The sequence below is a fragment of the Perna viridis genome, chromosome 14 (genome assembly GCF_037379345.1).
Source record: "Perna viridis isolate PV_CMFRI_1.1 ecotype Kerala chromosome 14, ASM3737934v1, whole genome shotgun sequence".
Classification (NCBI taxonomy): Eukaryota; Metazoa; Mollusca; class Bivalvia; order Mytilida; family Mytilidae; genus Perna; species Perna viridis.
This window is the reverse complement of record NC_142458.1, coordinates 29855748-29871115: the sequence shown is the minus strand read 5'-3', so window position 1 is coordinate 29871115 and position 15368 is coordinate 29855748. Positions and strand designations below refer to the sequence as shown.

Sequence of the window (15368 nt, the reverse complement as noted above, 5' to 3'; positions counted from 1 at the left end):
TGTACATCCTTACCAGCGGACACGTACAGCGAACATACAAGGTCATAACTCTTGTATAGTTTCACTGAAAGAGTGATTTTAGATCCTAGCGGAAATCAAAATCCAAGGACAAAGACCAGACATGGAAAGCAGACACACACAACATGGAACATAAAATAACAAAAAAGTAAATACAAAGTAACACACTAAAAAATGGGAGCATTGACCATTTGTGTACCGGTAGGGTAAGCGTCCTCTGTGTTTTGCTCATAAAAATTTTAATCCATGGTAGACGAAAGAGTAAATAAAACCATTAAATGTAGGACAAATCAGTTTTCATACTGCAGTTGGATACACCGTAACTATCAACAAGTTAATGACGACCATAAAAAAAATGTTGTGATGACTTTAATCTTGTAGCAAAATTTCTGTATTCCAGAAGCCTAATTGTAAGAGGTCAAACAGTATGTGTAGTTACGGCAAGCTCTGGCATAACTTATCAGTTGTGATTGGAACACTCCATACACATGTGTTGAAGGATGTTGCCACATATGAAAGGACAGTTGACAATGTGGAAAGAAAAGAAAGTCTAGCACGAAAGAAAGGTCCGCCTTGTTTCGCCAAGCTTTGCCATACCGTATAATTTGTGATATGTTAACTGCATTGTCATCTGAGTTGAAAAGATAAAAGATATTCGTGTTTGCAATTACGAGTTATTTCATTAAAAAATGTCTGTTTTTGTGAAAAAAAAAGTGAAAATAAAAAATGTAGTTTATTATTTAAAGAAATATTTGTACTATGAGGCAATAACTTTTGTTATTTTTAAAAATACAAAAGTTTGTGTTTTTTTAACGAAAACTCTCACTTCTTTGTAAATTGTTGATCCGTTTCTGTTTCGAAAACAGCAAAATATTTGACTTAAAAAAAAATACCCTGTTTTAATTAGTTTTTGTTATTCAAGCATCCGTGTTAACCTCTTTACTTCACTGAAATTCCAGCCAATTTTAATGTTCATATTACAAGGTAGAACGAAATTCACCCGTTCAATGGCAGCATCAGATCAAAATAAACTTGACACAAATGCTGCTAAAAAGTATATTATCAACATATATATTGTGTAAGTGGTTGTTATCATTTCTGTTTTCATTAAAGATCCATAAGTATGTTATTTCAATTGAACAAATGTCCATATTTCATAATAAATGGATCATTGTAAACATGTTTGTAGAATTAAAAGCGGTTATAAAGTGGATACTTGCTCAAAATTAAGTAACAAACCAATCTTCATTTAAGGCATTTAATATTTAAGGTATGATAACTTTTACTTTAAATCAAACAGAGTGTACACTATAACATAATTTGTAATGAGTTGGTCAATAATGAAAGAATTACCATATGAATATCGATTAGTGTCTGCTTGAAACCGAACAGTAGCATTTCAAAAGCAAAGTTTATTTTTCGATATTAAATGCATCATACTGACAGTCATCATTATTGTTCCCATGCACAGTCGTGTTATATGTAGGATCATCATACCCTCTCAAGCCTAACATTGTATCATAAACATTTGCATTTGTTGTCTCTGAGGTCATCTTAATTACACGATCAATTCTGTGATAATCATCTTCCTCCGCCTCCTCCTCCTCATATTTACGAAAAGGATTGTCTCGTTCATTCCTTTTAATAACAACAGCGTACTCCAGTCCAAAGTCTTCTGGTTCAAAACTAGTTTCAGCTTTGTACGTGATGTCTATTCCTAAATTTAGGTCACAGTTACCATTACCTCCACCTAATTCATGTTGACCTGTCATCTTAGATCTATATTTGTTTTCAGTCCTGGCACGTTGAAAGTAGTTAAATGGAATCTTTCTCCTAAAGGTAAATAAAAAATAAGTATACATATATATATTCATTTTTCGAATTTCTGAATATACTTGTATATTTATATAAATAAACTAGTAATTATCAATCGGACATCAAGCTGACAAATGTATCAATGAATATTAACTTTTCTCAATTGCAATCACAATGATGATAACAAATAAGCCATCGTTTAACCATAGATTGTCGTTTAAATATTGGTTATAAATGTCTCTTATAGAGAACACAGAAAAACTCATTGTTCGTGCTCACAACCTTGTAAATGAAATATACAACAATAATATATTCGATTTATTAGAAAAGAGATGATCTTAGGTACAACATGAAACCGTCTTAGTTTGTAACCACACTAAACATTAATTTTAACATATTAAAAAAGAAGTTACCTTACAAGTAATATAACCATAACAATAGAAACGCCCAAACCGACGACGGCTACTGTTCCTCCAATTATTAATGCTAGACAATTAAAATAAAGCACAAATATTTTAAAATACATCAATGTATATTTAGATTATTATATATGGCAAAATCCGAACCATATGCCGCTTTATTCCGGAATACCAAATATCAGTCATATGGCCTTCAGCTCGGGGGCTTATATTTGTCGAGGGTGACATGGGATGTGGTACGAATTTTGGCCATACATTATTTTTTTATATAATATATAAGCTAGCTATGCATTATACGCTGTAACTGTTTTAATTGTTACATTTTCACATCATAACGGTCTGCTATTCGGAAAATCACACAGAAACACCGAGTAAGTTAGGGAAATCCGATAAGGATTGTGATAAATGGGTTTCGAAAAAGAACAGGTATGCGACAAAAGAGTGCGATAATGGTTATGCCTGAAACTGATGAAACAGCAAATGCTGTATCAGACATTCAAAACAGCTGTATTAAGTATATATCAAATATATGATACAGATGTATGAGGCAATTGATAGTAAGCATTTGTGTCTGCGACTTCATTTGGTTAATGTGTTCATTGCATATCCTGAGTGGTTAAACTTAAAATCATTTTTGTTTATATCAGGAACAAAAATCGCTTGATAGGTATGTTAACTATTTTGTAATACTTATATGAAAAAAATACTTATAATACTTGTTTTCAGTCCTGGCACGTTTATTATAATACTTAAATTTTAAATTTGAAAACTTTTGTATTGGTTGTCTGTTTTGACTTGTCCGGATATGTCGTTTCAACTTTATTGCTAAGATGGAATGGTGTCACGAATTTGTTGATAATGTCAAACTGTTGGTAATTTGACCTTTTCTAGATTGACTTCCAGTGGCTTTTTCTAACTTATTTGTGTTACTTTGCTCAGTAACAAATTCCCGAGAAAATGATGGATGGCTTATTTCATACGATGCTTGAATAGATATGGAGGATGATCTCTGAAAAACTGGAAGTAAGCTTGATTTATTAGTCAGTCTATTTCCAACTTTAGAGGTTACAATAGTGGTTATTGAATTTTCTGCCTGTATATGTTTCACTGGTTTATTGTCAGGAATAATCGCAGCTATATCTAAAATTAAAAAAAAACATATAATTTTAAGGCTGTAATTAGTAAAAACAGACAACACAGTTAGGAATAACCGAAAACAAGATGTGTCAAAGAAAAAACAACTCTACAAAGCGGTGGAGAAAGCAACCAAAGACAATTTACTGCACTCAACTCCTTGAATGTCCCTTAAATTACAAATATACCGGTGTTACAATAAAGACATAGCACTAAAAATCTTTATTTTGTGTAAATTTACAATTAAAACAAGATATTGGTATTGTATATGCATTTCAACAGTGACGCGATTTTTTTATAATTAAGAAATGCAAATTAAAAAACTCATTAATAATTTCAATTTGCCGTTGGGTCAGTAGTTTCCCATATCTAGTCTTGAAATCGTTTTTAATTTATATTATTGACCGGCAAGTCACACATTCGAGTACCAATAGAAATGTCATTTTTCTGTTCTCACAAAATTTGATACCCATGAAATGAAGTAATACCACATTAGTAAATGATTTCTTTTTTATGTGTTGCAGATTCATAGCCAATTATTAGTACTCATAGACCTTTGTTATTCCAGAAAAAAATCTTATAAAGAAGGAAAACAGATTTCTAGTTATCTTTCTTTAGTCGTTGTATTTTAATGTAAATGTTAGCAGCAATAAGCAAAATCAGGCATTAAGCCTAAAGCCTAGGCAATCAGCTATTGACTAGTCAATAACCTTATTGACTGAAATGTGTTAGGCTTTAAGCTTAAAGACTAGGAAATAAGCCTAATGACTGAAAAAAAGAGGCAGGCATTAGGCCTATTGCCTGGTGCATATTTTTTCTTTAATTTCGGCCTTTTAAAATAAACCAAAGCTCATGAAATTAAATTATTGACAATTGAACACATTTACATTACAATACAGAAATATATAAGGCTAGTGCTTTTGTCACTTATTGTCACATGTGTTGGAAGAATGACATCTGCTGTTACATAACTTTCCCATTTTCCTGCATTTACATCTGTTTGTGTTGCATTTTGTCGTGCAGTTACAACGTTGGAAACCCTGGCCGCCGGAAATTGATTGTTTATTTGCAGCCTCTCTAACACTTAGTGATGTTTCACGACTTGTATCATTCTCACTAAGCAATGTCTTTTTACACACACTGAATTCATTTGAACCGTATTTCCCTTTCAGCTCCCCGTACTTGGTGGCTATTCTACTGAGAACATGTTCGTCTACCTGTAAAATATTGCTTACTTTTGAAAAAAGGATAATGTGTTAGTCATGTTTTAAATGCATATTTTTTTATATAAAATGTAGTTTCATAAAATTGATGTAGCATTCTTCTGCTTCTGTGTCAAGGAAGGGTGTGGCTTATATCTCTGTGTCATATATCTTTAATTTTTAGTGTTCACAATACTGACAGACTGACATACAGACAAATAGACGGACGGACAAAGTGAAAAAATATATGGCGCAACATTTTAATACGAGGCCGTAAATTGTATTTGATATGATATGTAATTAATGATGTAATATTTAGTCTAATAAATACCTCAGCTATCCACCCGAGTAGATTTTTACTGTCACACTTTCCACGGTCATACATTGGAATTGGCACTGCTACTGTTTGTCCAACCTCTGGAGTATCAAGTAGTTTCTTGCTTCTGTTCACCATAGACGCGGCCTGTTTGTCCTGCCTTTCCTTTGCCCCTCATCGATGACGAATACGTCTCGTATCAAGAAAGCAGTGTGGACAGAGAACTTTGGTACCGAAGCCTTCCTCTGAGTTTACGATTTCTTTACCACAAATGATGTGAAAGGAGGTATTACACTATCCACAACTATGCGCGCCTGATTTTTCTAAAGTACACACCACACAAATATGTTGAGGCTGAAATAAAAGTTGTATAAGTGAATGAATGTGACAAAAATACGAAATATCATGGTACTGTAAAATTGAACCTATGTATGACGGACGAACAGGCAAAAGGACTATACCAGCCTCAACAATTGTGATCTAAAAGAAAAACTCAAGTTTCAATAAATGAATGAATTCACGGACACTATATATTCTAATGGATTATTTATTTTACATGTGAATAAGAAAAACCTGTCGATAACAAAACTTTGTTAAATGATCTCGAAAAACCATCACAAATCTGAAATCACCATCTGGATTGAATTGAAAGTCAAACAAATCAACTTGACACCTACTATTGAACTCACTAGAAGATAATGGCCTCACGAGTATTCCTTTGGATACATGTTTTTTCTTCAAACAACAGTTTTCACAATATGCGAGAAAAAGCTCTATACTATCCCTCGAGACATTAGCATACCCCTAATTGACTTTCTTGAGCATTCTGTCTCTTCCCCCATGTCCAGTTTCTTTATGGGCTTTCTCAAAACACCGAAACTGCTGGTACTTTGGTTATTAGACGCTCAATCCCAGCCACAGAGAGAACATCAAATCTGGTAGAATAGTAATATTCAGTCGACGATTTCTTTTCATTTTTCAAAAGTTCCAAAATGTCATTATATTTCTCACGAGAATATATATTCCTAGTTTCCCCTTCTCATAGCGATTTCTCATTTCTGCGTTATTTTTTTCCTCAAATCGAGACATGTTGACACGACTACACAAGATGAGCAAATGAAAACCATTTAATGGAAATCAAGTAAGTAGTGAAAAGAACATTTACTAAATATTACTTGAAAACAACTCATAACCTTATAAACTTATTTAGTTGTACGTTGGTGTGTTTAGTGGCCTTTGGCAATATCTGATGTTCTCTCTATAGTTAAGGATTAACAGTATTAAAAAACTAATAATTTATATGGAAAAGAGTGGAAATGGGGAATATGTTAAAGAGACAACAATCTTTAAAAGATTAAAATGCAATGTTTTCTTTCTTTCATTATTTATTATTGACTAGGAAATAAGTAGATTTTGACCACTATCATTTCAGGGAATAAGCCTAAAGCCTGATCTTTTTAGGCAATTAGTAATTGACTAGTCAATAGCTTATTGACCAGGCTTTAGGCTTAATGCCTGATTTTGGTTATTGCCGCTAACATAAACATTCATTTTGTAAATATGCTTTATGTACCTGTCCCTGTAGTGGTTGTTGTTTTTTTTTTCATGTTCAATTGTATTCGTGTATATGTGAACATTGTTTCAATACATAAGATCGATTTCCTCTTTTATGAAAAGTTTCATTTAATTTATTTTGGGGCATTTTACAGCTTGCTTTATGATATGGGTTTTGCCCGTTATGGAAAGCCATGTGATGACCTGTAGAAATTGCATGACTTTTGGTTGATGACTGCCTCATTGGCAATCATTCAACCTCTTATATTTATATACAGATTAACTTTCACTGTGCTTTTTTTATATTTATATTTGCATACATTAAAAAATACCTGTCGTTTTACATGCATATCCACGAGTATTCGTATTACAACTTCCATAGAAACGTTCTAATTTATGCTGACTTGTGCAGGTACCATACATACATTTGACGGTATATGTCGAACTGTGTATTGCTACAAACCCAAAGGTTTTGTATTAAATGCAGTCTTGTATTGTGATCAATATGTGTTTTACCTGTGTTCTGATATTTTCCCGAAAAAAAAATCACATACATTACAAATTATACTTAATATCTTATGATATTATATACAAATTATGGTGTGATGTAGTTGCTTTCAGAATGAAAAGTACAGTTTTCAGATTACGGATATTAATTTTGGATTGTAAAGTGTAACTAATTTAGTATCAAAGTAGTTCCCTGATTACAAATATTATGCATAATAAATCCAATGTATAAGGGTTCATATTATAAAAAGTCAATTAGTTTAGTGTAATGTTCATTCTGTGGAACAAATTTACGAGACTTCTACTTCGGTGATTCAAGTGATGAAACTTGCTTTAAGAAAACGTAATCTTATAACCCAGTGCATAAGGTCATCTTGATATAAACCATACCTAATAACTCTTACCTTGCTTGCGTACTATTTGATTCTTTCTGTAACGTTTTATACCAGTCCAAAAATATTCGTTGGCATTATTTCTAAAGGAGCAAATCCTGTCCGATTTGACAACTGATGTAATCATTCTGCATTGTTTTTCAATTTCTTCATACGGGCCATAAAATACGGTAGATCCATTCTCTAGAAATGGAGAAACACAATCAATGAAGTAAGATGTAAAGCTTTTCCCAATTCCTGTTTTAATTTGCTTGCTTCCTGGTTGAATATATGTTATTGCTTATGTCGTTTCATTTTGGATTTATCTAAAAGCTTAGTGTAAAGAAATTTCATATTGTCAGACTTTCGTCATTCAATTTAATAAAAAAGAAACAGCAGTGGAATAGCAGTACGACGATACCAATATTTGTGAATTATGTAAATGAATAAATCAACACAAATATAAATTAAGAATCAACTGAAATTAATGTGTATAAAGGAATAAATTATGTTTTTTTTTTATTTTGTTTTGTTTGTTTGTATGGTTAATGTTTCAATATATATTTTTTTAATATTTTTTCCATTACAAGACAAAATGTTATCATAAAACTTTGTGTATTTTACCAAAATTGATTGTTTTTCTGTATCTTTTTTTCACAATACAATTGCTCTTTTCAAATAAGGACATGTTTGTATGTCACTACTGTTACATTGCTTTCTAGGGGAGAATGCTTGAACAAAAGCTGTGATTGAAAAACGTTCAAAATGCACTTCTAACCGACAGTTTTTATCAATACAGATCAAAATGTGATGATGTGAAAATCGGTCCAATGCATTCCCAAATTGATCAGTTTTATGTGCTTCACACCGACCAAATTAATACGTATATACAATTAAATAAAACGTAAACGTTGATTGGTTGTGTTTTCCATATTAACTGCTGCAATTTGTATCTATTGAATATAAATAGATATACAAAAACCTTGTTTACGTATTATTTGGACATGTTGAGTGTATAAAATGTGAAAGCATAAACCGTTTTCATTTGCTTTCATGCTTATAACCGTTTTTGATTGGTCGAGAACGTTGTTGCCATAGAGTTCATACATGCATGAACTTCGTCTGATCGTTCATACTTGCATGAACGCCAGTGAACTTGAAACCAACATGGCGGCTGTGTAGTTCGAAAGAGTGTGGCAACGAACTGAACGGCATAATATAGCCGTAAGAATAGTTTATTGCATGCATATTGATTTTACTGGTCCAGTTTGTTTACAGAGTGTAATTTTCAGCTCGGGGAAAGAAACTTATAACTGCGTCTGACTGAACCCTTGAAAACACCTAGTAATTTTCCTACTTTCTTGTTGTATGTCCTTAATTATTATATTCCTGTTGAATTGTTTACATCTCGTATTTTTCAATGCCAACTAACTGCCTTCACTGTCGTTTTGCACCCGATTATGTGTAAATATTCGTTCGCAAATTTGACAGTTCGAACATCGTTGGGAATTTTTCAGACACTTCTATATATATATATATATATATATATATATATATATATATATATATATATATATATATATATATATATATATATAGCCTGCACTAAGTCCAGCGCCCTAGACCACTCGGCCAGCTAGGCTATATAAAATATAGCTTTTGCAGGCCAGTTGATTCCTCCTCGTAGGATATATCTAGGGCTGCAACTTAGCACACGATGTATGGTAGTACGGGAGAGTTCATCTAGGTGTTATTATGTAGGATAGAGGATCAAATTAATGATGCATGTCACAACAAATCAATATTATACAACGTCTCAGAATGTGACGACTCTATTGTAGTGTAGTGAATAGAGTCGTCACATTCTGAGACGTTGAATATATATATATATATATCTTTTAACTTCAGAAAACTGACATTTTTTGGCAAAAAGGGATATGAAAAATGTGTAAATTTTCCACGAAAAAAAGAACCGTATTCACATATCTATGACTTATAATATCAAACGTATGCAACATTCACTTGACAGGAAATCCTTTCTACTTCCAATTTTGATTTCTGCTAGAAATCGTATAAAATTAATGTAAATGCACAAACCGTTAGCATTATTGCCTTTTAAATTACCTGTAACAGTAAACACTTCAACACTGTTGTCAGTAAAAGCAGAATTGCAGGCGCTGTACCCTTTACGTTGCGTAGGGGCTTCCTTGAAACGAAAGCACTTCGTACTCTACAATAACATGAATTGACAACAATCACAATCATTGACTAAAAAGAAGAAAGGTTTAGTTTCATTTTATAATTTCACTTGTACAGATAAACATGGTATAAATGTTAATACCTCCTTATCTTATGTTGTTTTAAGGATTGAAAATATTCTTTGGTGGCAATGTGTAAATGTTATAATATAATCAGAGTTTTACGTCAACAATTGTTGAAAGAGTAATCAAGGGAACCAAGGTTATAGCGGTAATTAAAAGAATGTAATCCAGGGACAAAGACCCGACATGGACAAGAGACATATCTAAAAGCATTGATTAATAATTAGAAAAGCAATTCTTTAGTCAATAGTCAATTTATACTTAAAGCAGTAACAGTGTGTGTGTGTGTGTGTGTGTGTGTGTGTGTGTGTGTGTGTTTTACAGCAATAGGTATTACAAACTAAAAAGAAAATACAAAAAAAAGTTGCATTCTCCTTTTACCCATCAATTGATTTGCATAATTACGTTTATTATCATTGTTATTATAAATATACCTTTCATTGGTAAACAGACATCTATATTCATTTGAAGTAAATTTAATATTTTGTTCGTACAGCATCAGTTATTTGCATGAACTTTTAACCTAAATTTTGTTTTATTTTTGCAACAGTCCCCATACACAAAATATACACGGTTAAGTAGTTTCTCACTTTGAATGTCCCATTGGCCCATATTCTTCAATTTGTTTACGTTTTGTTTGTATTTTATTTGTATGTGGTTCCTTTTTACCTTTTAAACGTGGTTACAGTTCTCTTATTCATTATTTTTATTTGCGTTTAATTTGAGACACGTCACAACTTATGTTATTTTTATCTGAAAAATCGTCGTAGATCGAGTCTTTCTAAAAAACCGTTACGTGTTTATTTTTCACATTATACGGTAAGTATAGGGTCGAAGCATCTGCGTCATACTTAATATGTAGATCTTCTGTCTAAGACGAAATGACTCAAATTCAAATCTTTCTTTCGGAAATGACGTATGCATATGGGATATTATTGTTTTAACGAAAAGGCACGTGTCTAGGTAGTAATAGATCCCTCCCTTTTTGGATAAGCCTAAAAATCACTACTTGAAATATCATACTACATTTTAAGAAAATTAATAACTTTTCAAAACCGGACGTCGTAGTGACGTAGAACCTTCCCCACAATGTTTCCGCCTACGAGACTTTTCATTTGTAACCAATGTCAAAGGTCAAAGATCCCAGGGCCCAAGCAAATATGTTCACGTTGAATTTGAAGCATTGATATTAAGAATACAATAAGAAGTAAGTGCTTACATGTATTGAACTCTGCAGTTTAAGCTTAGGTATACAATTGCGTGAATGCATGTTAAAACAACAATAATGTAATCATATAAAAAATGTTATTTTGGTGACTTCGTAGTCATCATATGACCTTGACTTTGATAATAAAATGTGTGTGTCTTTGGTCAAATATTGGAACTTCGTGTCTGTATGACTTCAATTTCTGTATTGCATAACAATAATGTTATGCAATTCGAAAGGTCTGATTGCGTCATTTAGAAAATCAAATACCAGAGATTAATGTCAGCAGTTCAAATGCATCTGATTTAAATGTTCATATTTAACATTTGTCTTGTTCATATTCATATTTAAATAATTGATTTTGCATTTTTTTTCAACTTCGCCAAAGGTAGTCATGTGATATATAATTTTGAAGGTCTCAACAAGTATGTTATAACTGTATGTAGGGAAGAGTCATTAAGTGCAAACATTAAAAGTTATTAAAATATATCAGGAATCCTGTCCTCCAGAAATGCTATGAAGATTTTTATCATGTGAAGAAGGTGACCACTGTCACTACATTAAAAGACCAAAGTGGTAAAAAAGAGTCTTAAGATAAAAGGTACGCATACGACTTTACTCATATGATCATATACATAGCCGATGTTCTTCTATAAAAATGCCTTTTCTATTTACTGCATTATCAAGGTCAATTAAATAAATGAAGACATATTCTCTGAATTTTAATAATTGATTAATAGTTAACCAGAATCTTATGTTAAATTAAGAGGCTGTAAATCTAGTATTTCTGATTAAAACACATCTTACGTGGAAACCAATATGGTCGGTGTCACACATTTGGATACATTCTGATACGTTGTTGGCATTAGAAACATTGTTGACGTTTTCGGTAAAATAACACCTGAAATGTGCATGTATAGATTGCATATTTATCAGCTTTGTCTTAGAATGTATATTGGGACTAAAACCGTGAAATATGAAATGTTACAAAACAAAACAAACTAAATGTAACTTCATCAGTATTACTGTAGATGTAACAACACTTTACCAAGTTTTACTATTGATGCATATACGAAATACAAGTTGAACTTTAAAATCGGTCATGATAAGAAAAACAAACATTCTGTAATTTAAGATACAGAAATCATAAAATGTTTCGATACAATCAACAACATATTATATTTTCTGGCATGCACAAAATACAAAGAATTATTATGTATAAGTACAATATTCAAAATGAATTAGACCATTTGCTGAAGACATTGGTAAAACGCTAATACCTATAGGTTTCAACCAAGTATATGTTTGTTATCTACCAAGCCAAATCGACGTGAATTCAAATGAGCATGTTACATCCTCTACGTTTGCCAGGGAAGTGCGGTTTGAAATGCATTTCATCTGAGCTTCATCCCAAGTAACATTTTCTTTGTGAATTGAGATTGATCCTAGAAATTTTATGTATAGTGATGAACTGTACAAAACTAGTGTAACAAATAATAAGATCTACATATCATATTGATTATGCTTTTGAAGTCTGGATACTGTTACCGAATGTAATGGTAAAGAACACCCGTTAAATATTCTAATAATATCATATATACTCATGATAACATGTAACAAATATCAACTCAAACACTTTCTATCCTTTTTTTCTTAATGTCATTGTAAGAAATTGAAAATATTTTATTTCATATAAGCTAAAAATTCTGTTTTAAAATTCGTTCAAACGGAACCCAAAGGAACGAATAACTAGATATTCTTCAACAAGTTTTCGGTTTATTCAGGATTCATTTAGCCAAGTCCTAGTTACTTATCGTTTAGCTAGATCCTTTAATCTCAGTTTATGCTATAAAGATGACGTATTATCTTTGAACAATTCTAGTTTCGGGGACTTAATACATTGCATCTACCCCCAAAGAACTTGAGATAAAGGATATTACATACACTGTGAAGTCAGCCTCATATCTTGACTTCCACTTAGAGATCGACAGAACTTGCCGTAACCACGCAAACCGTTTGTATTGCGTTAGTCTTCTTGGCTTCTGGAAAACGGTTATATTGGTACAAGACTAAAGTCATCACTGCAGAAGTGTTATGATCGTCATCATGAACAGAAGGATTGTTACGGTGTATCATCAGCGCCATGAAAACCGATTTGTTAAACGTGTCATAGTTTTTCTTTCCTCTTTCGCTTACACCGAACTTGACTTTTTATAAGCAACTCGGCGGCTGTTGCTGGAAAAAAACACCTGATCCATGTTTCCAGTTTTAGTGGAGTCCTTGTTGCTCATTTACTTTTGTTACTTTTTATGTATTGTTTTAGTTACTTTAGTTTCTTCGAGGCGATTAACTGTTTTCCATGCTTGGTCTTTGTCCCTGGATTACATTCTTTTGGTTTCCGCTAGAATCTTGGTTCCCATGATTACTCTTACTGAATTAAACAAACATTCCTCAAAAATTGTTATTTGTATAATTTAAGAAACAAAACGAAATTTTCAGTAAGTATCATAGCATTTGCCTTCTTCTGCAATGTTTTTATTGTAATATTTCATACGGATAATGCCTGAAAATACACTGCTTGGATACACAGTTTGTAAAGTCGAGGTTGATGAAAACTAAATACGTTTACAGAAAATATAGTGTCTGCGTTCATTTATGTTTCTTAAAGTCTAACAAAGTATACATTTTGTAAAACAAAAGGAGGAAAACATTTTTACATACCATTTACTTGATGAAGAAAACAGTGGTAAGAAAGTATACCATAAGTAACAGTTAAATATGAATTCATATCGCAAACCGTATTAAACTTCCTGTTTTGTTTTATCACATTTTGAAGTAAACGGATTTTAAATTCAATACATTTATCGATAATGTAAGATATCCAGACTAATGGCTATACTTAATTTTATTTATTTGTTGAAAAAAGGCAACGGAGTAAACAAATACTTTATATTTTATCACATTGTTGTAATCATTAGAGAAAGGGGAAAATATCAATCAGATTGGTTAGAACGATAATTTAGAAAAGTTTAACGCGTAGGTTGTTTCCTTTGAAAAGTGATATTTTATCTCAACACGTTGATAAACAATGAAAAATTGTAAAGCTGTTGTGTAGTAAATCTCCAACTAAAGGTGTGATTCATGAAATATATATTTCAAAAATAATTTAAACGATCATTTTTCATTTTATCCTTTAACAATCCTAATTGCGGGGATTTGATACATATTATTTACCCCAAAGAACTTGAGATAAAGGATACTGCAAACACTGTGAAGTCAGCCTCATATCTTGACCTTCACTTACAAATCGATGGTAAAGGAAAACTATTGACAAACGTGATGACTTTTCGTTTAAAATTGTCAACTTTCCTTTCATCTGTGGCAACATTCCTTTAGCACCTGCGTATGGAGTGTTCATATCACAACTCATACGTTATGCCAGAGCTTGCGCAACTACGCAGACTTTTTTGTATCGCACTAGAACTCTAACAAATAGGCTTCTGGAACAGGGCTATGTAGCTACAAGATTGAAGTCATCACTACATATATTTTATGGTCCTCATCATGAACTCGTGGATCGTTATGGTGTATCCATTTGCACCATGAAAACTGATTTATTCAAAGTGTCATAGTTTTCCTTTCCTCGTTTGTCTACCACGGACTTGACTTTTTATGAGCAACTCGGAGGGTGTTTCTAGAAAAGCAGAGGACGCTTGCCCTACCGGTGCACCTGGTCCTTGCTCCCAGTTTTTAGTGGAGTCCGAGTTGTTCATTTACTTTTGTTACTTTGTATATATGATTTTAGTTACTTTATGTTCTTTGTTGTGTATGTCTGTTTTCCATGTCTGGTCTTTGTCCCTTGATTATATTCTTTTGATTGCCGCTATAACCTTGGTTCCTTTGATTACTCTTCCATAATCTGCAAACGCGTTTCGCAGTTTGCAATATTTTATTAGAGGACTTTATAAAAAAAACCAAAAACAAGTTAACGACTTCATAGAATACGTACATGGTTAACGGGTGTTTATGGGAGATTATAATTCTAAGTAAATGTCTTGTGGAATTAGGTAAAACTATAACATAGACTTTTATGGATATACATATATTTCAGTCAGTGTGGAATGCAAGTTAACTATAAACAGAATTCGGAGGTAGTTAAGAACATGTGTTTATCTACAATTACCCAATAAATTTATCACATGTATTCAAAATTATCTGTAAAAGATTTTTAAAAATCAAACCGAGGCATACTGAATTAACAAAATATGAGTAAAAATTTAACAACAAAATTATTACTTTATAATTTTTTTTAAATAAATGTCAATAATATTAAGAATCAAAGTGAATAAAAATATTTTTTTAAAATACATTTAAGGAATATTATCTAGTGTCACACGTGCTTCCATCGATAGAAATAAATTGTAAACGACCGTTTGTGCAACTTATACCCCCACTTAACAAGATAACTCGTCCGTCTGTCTGCCATTTCGGCAGGCCAAATATC

The 15368-nt window shown here is 32.2% G+C and overlaps 1 protein-coding gene across 1 annotated transcript; it reads right to left on the bottom strand.

Moving 5' to 3' along the window:
• Positions 1-1271: 1271 nt before the first annotated feature.
• LOC148598935 (uncharacterized) lies at positions 1272-11760 on the bottom strand. The gene is made up of 7 exons (XM_088561758.1): positions 11672-11760; positions 9461-9566; positions 7370-7540; positions 6791-6913; positions 3135-3392; positions 2247-2319; positions 1272-1851 (listed from the first exon to the last, which is right to left on the bottom strand). The coding sequence occupies exons 1-7, from the start codon at positions 11699-11701 to the stop codon at positions 1431-1433; spliced, it is 1182 nt and encodes a 393-aa protein (XP_088417884.1). The 5' UTR covers positions 11702-11760; the 3' UTR covers positions 1272-1430.
• Positions 11761-15368: the final 3608 nt, after the last annotated feature.

What these genes read in the sequence shown, in the direction of transcription:
- LOC148598935 (XM_088561758.1), bottom strand. Translation starts at nt 11,701, where the DNA reads ATGTGTGACACCGACCATATTGGTTTCCAC. An exon ending in TGGAAGTCAATCTAGAAAAG is followed by an intron (nt 2,320 to 3,134) that starts GTCAAATTACCA and finishes TTAATTGTCTAG; the next exon opens with CATTAATAATTGGAGGAACA. An exon ending in ATGGTTATATTACTTGTAAG is followed by an intron (nt 1,852 to 2,246) that starts GTAACTTCTTTT and finishes ATTTACCTTTAG; the next exon opens with GAGAAAGATTCCATTTAACT.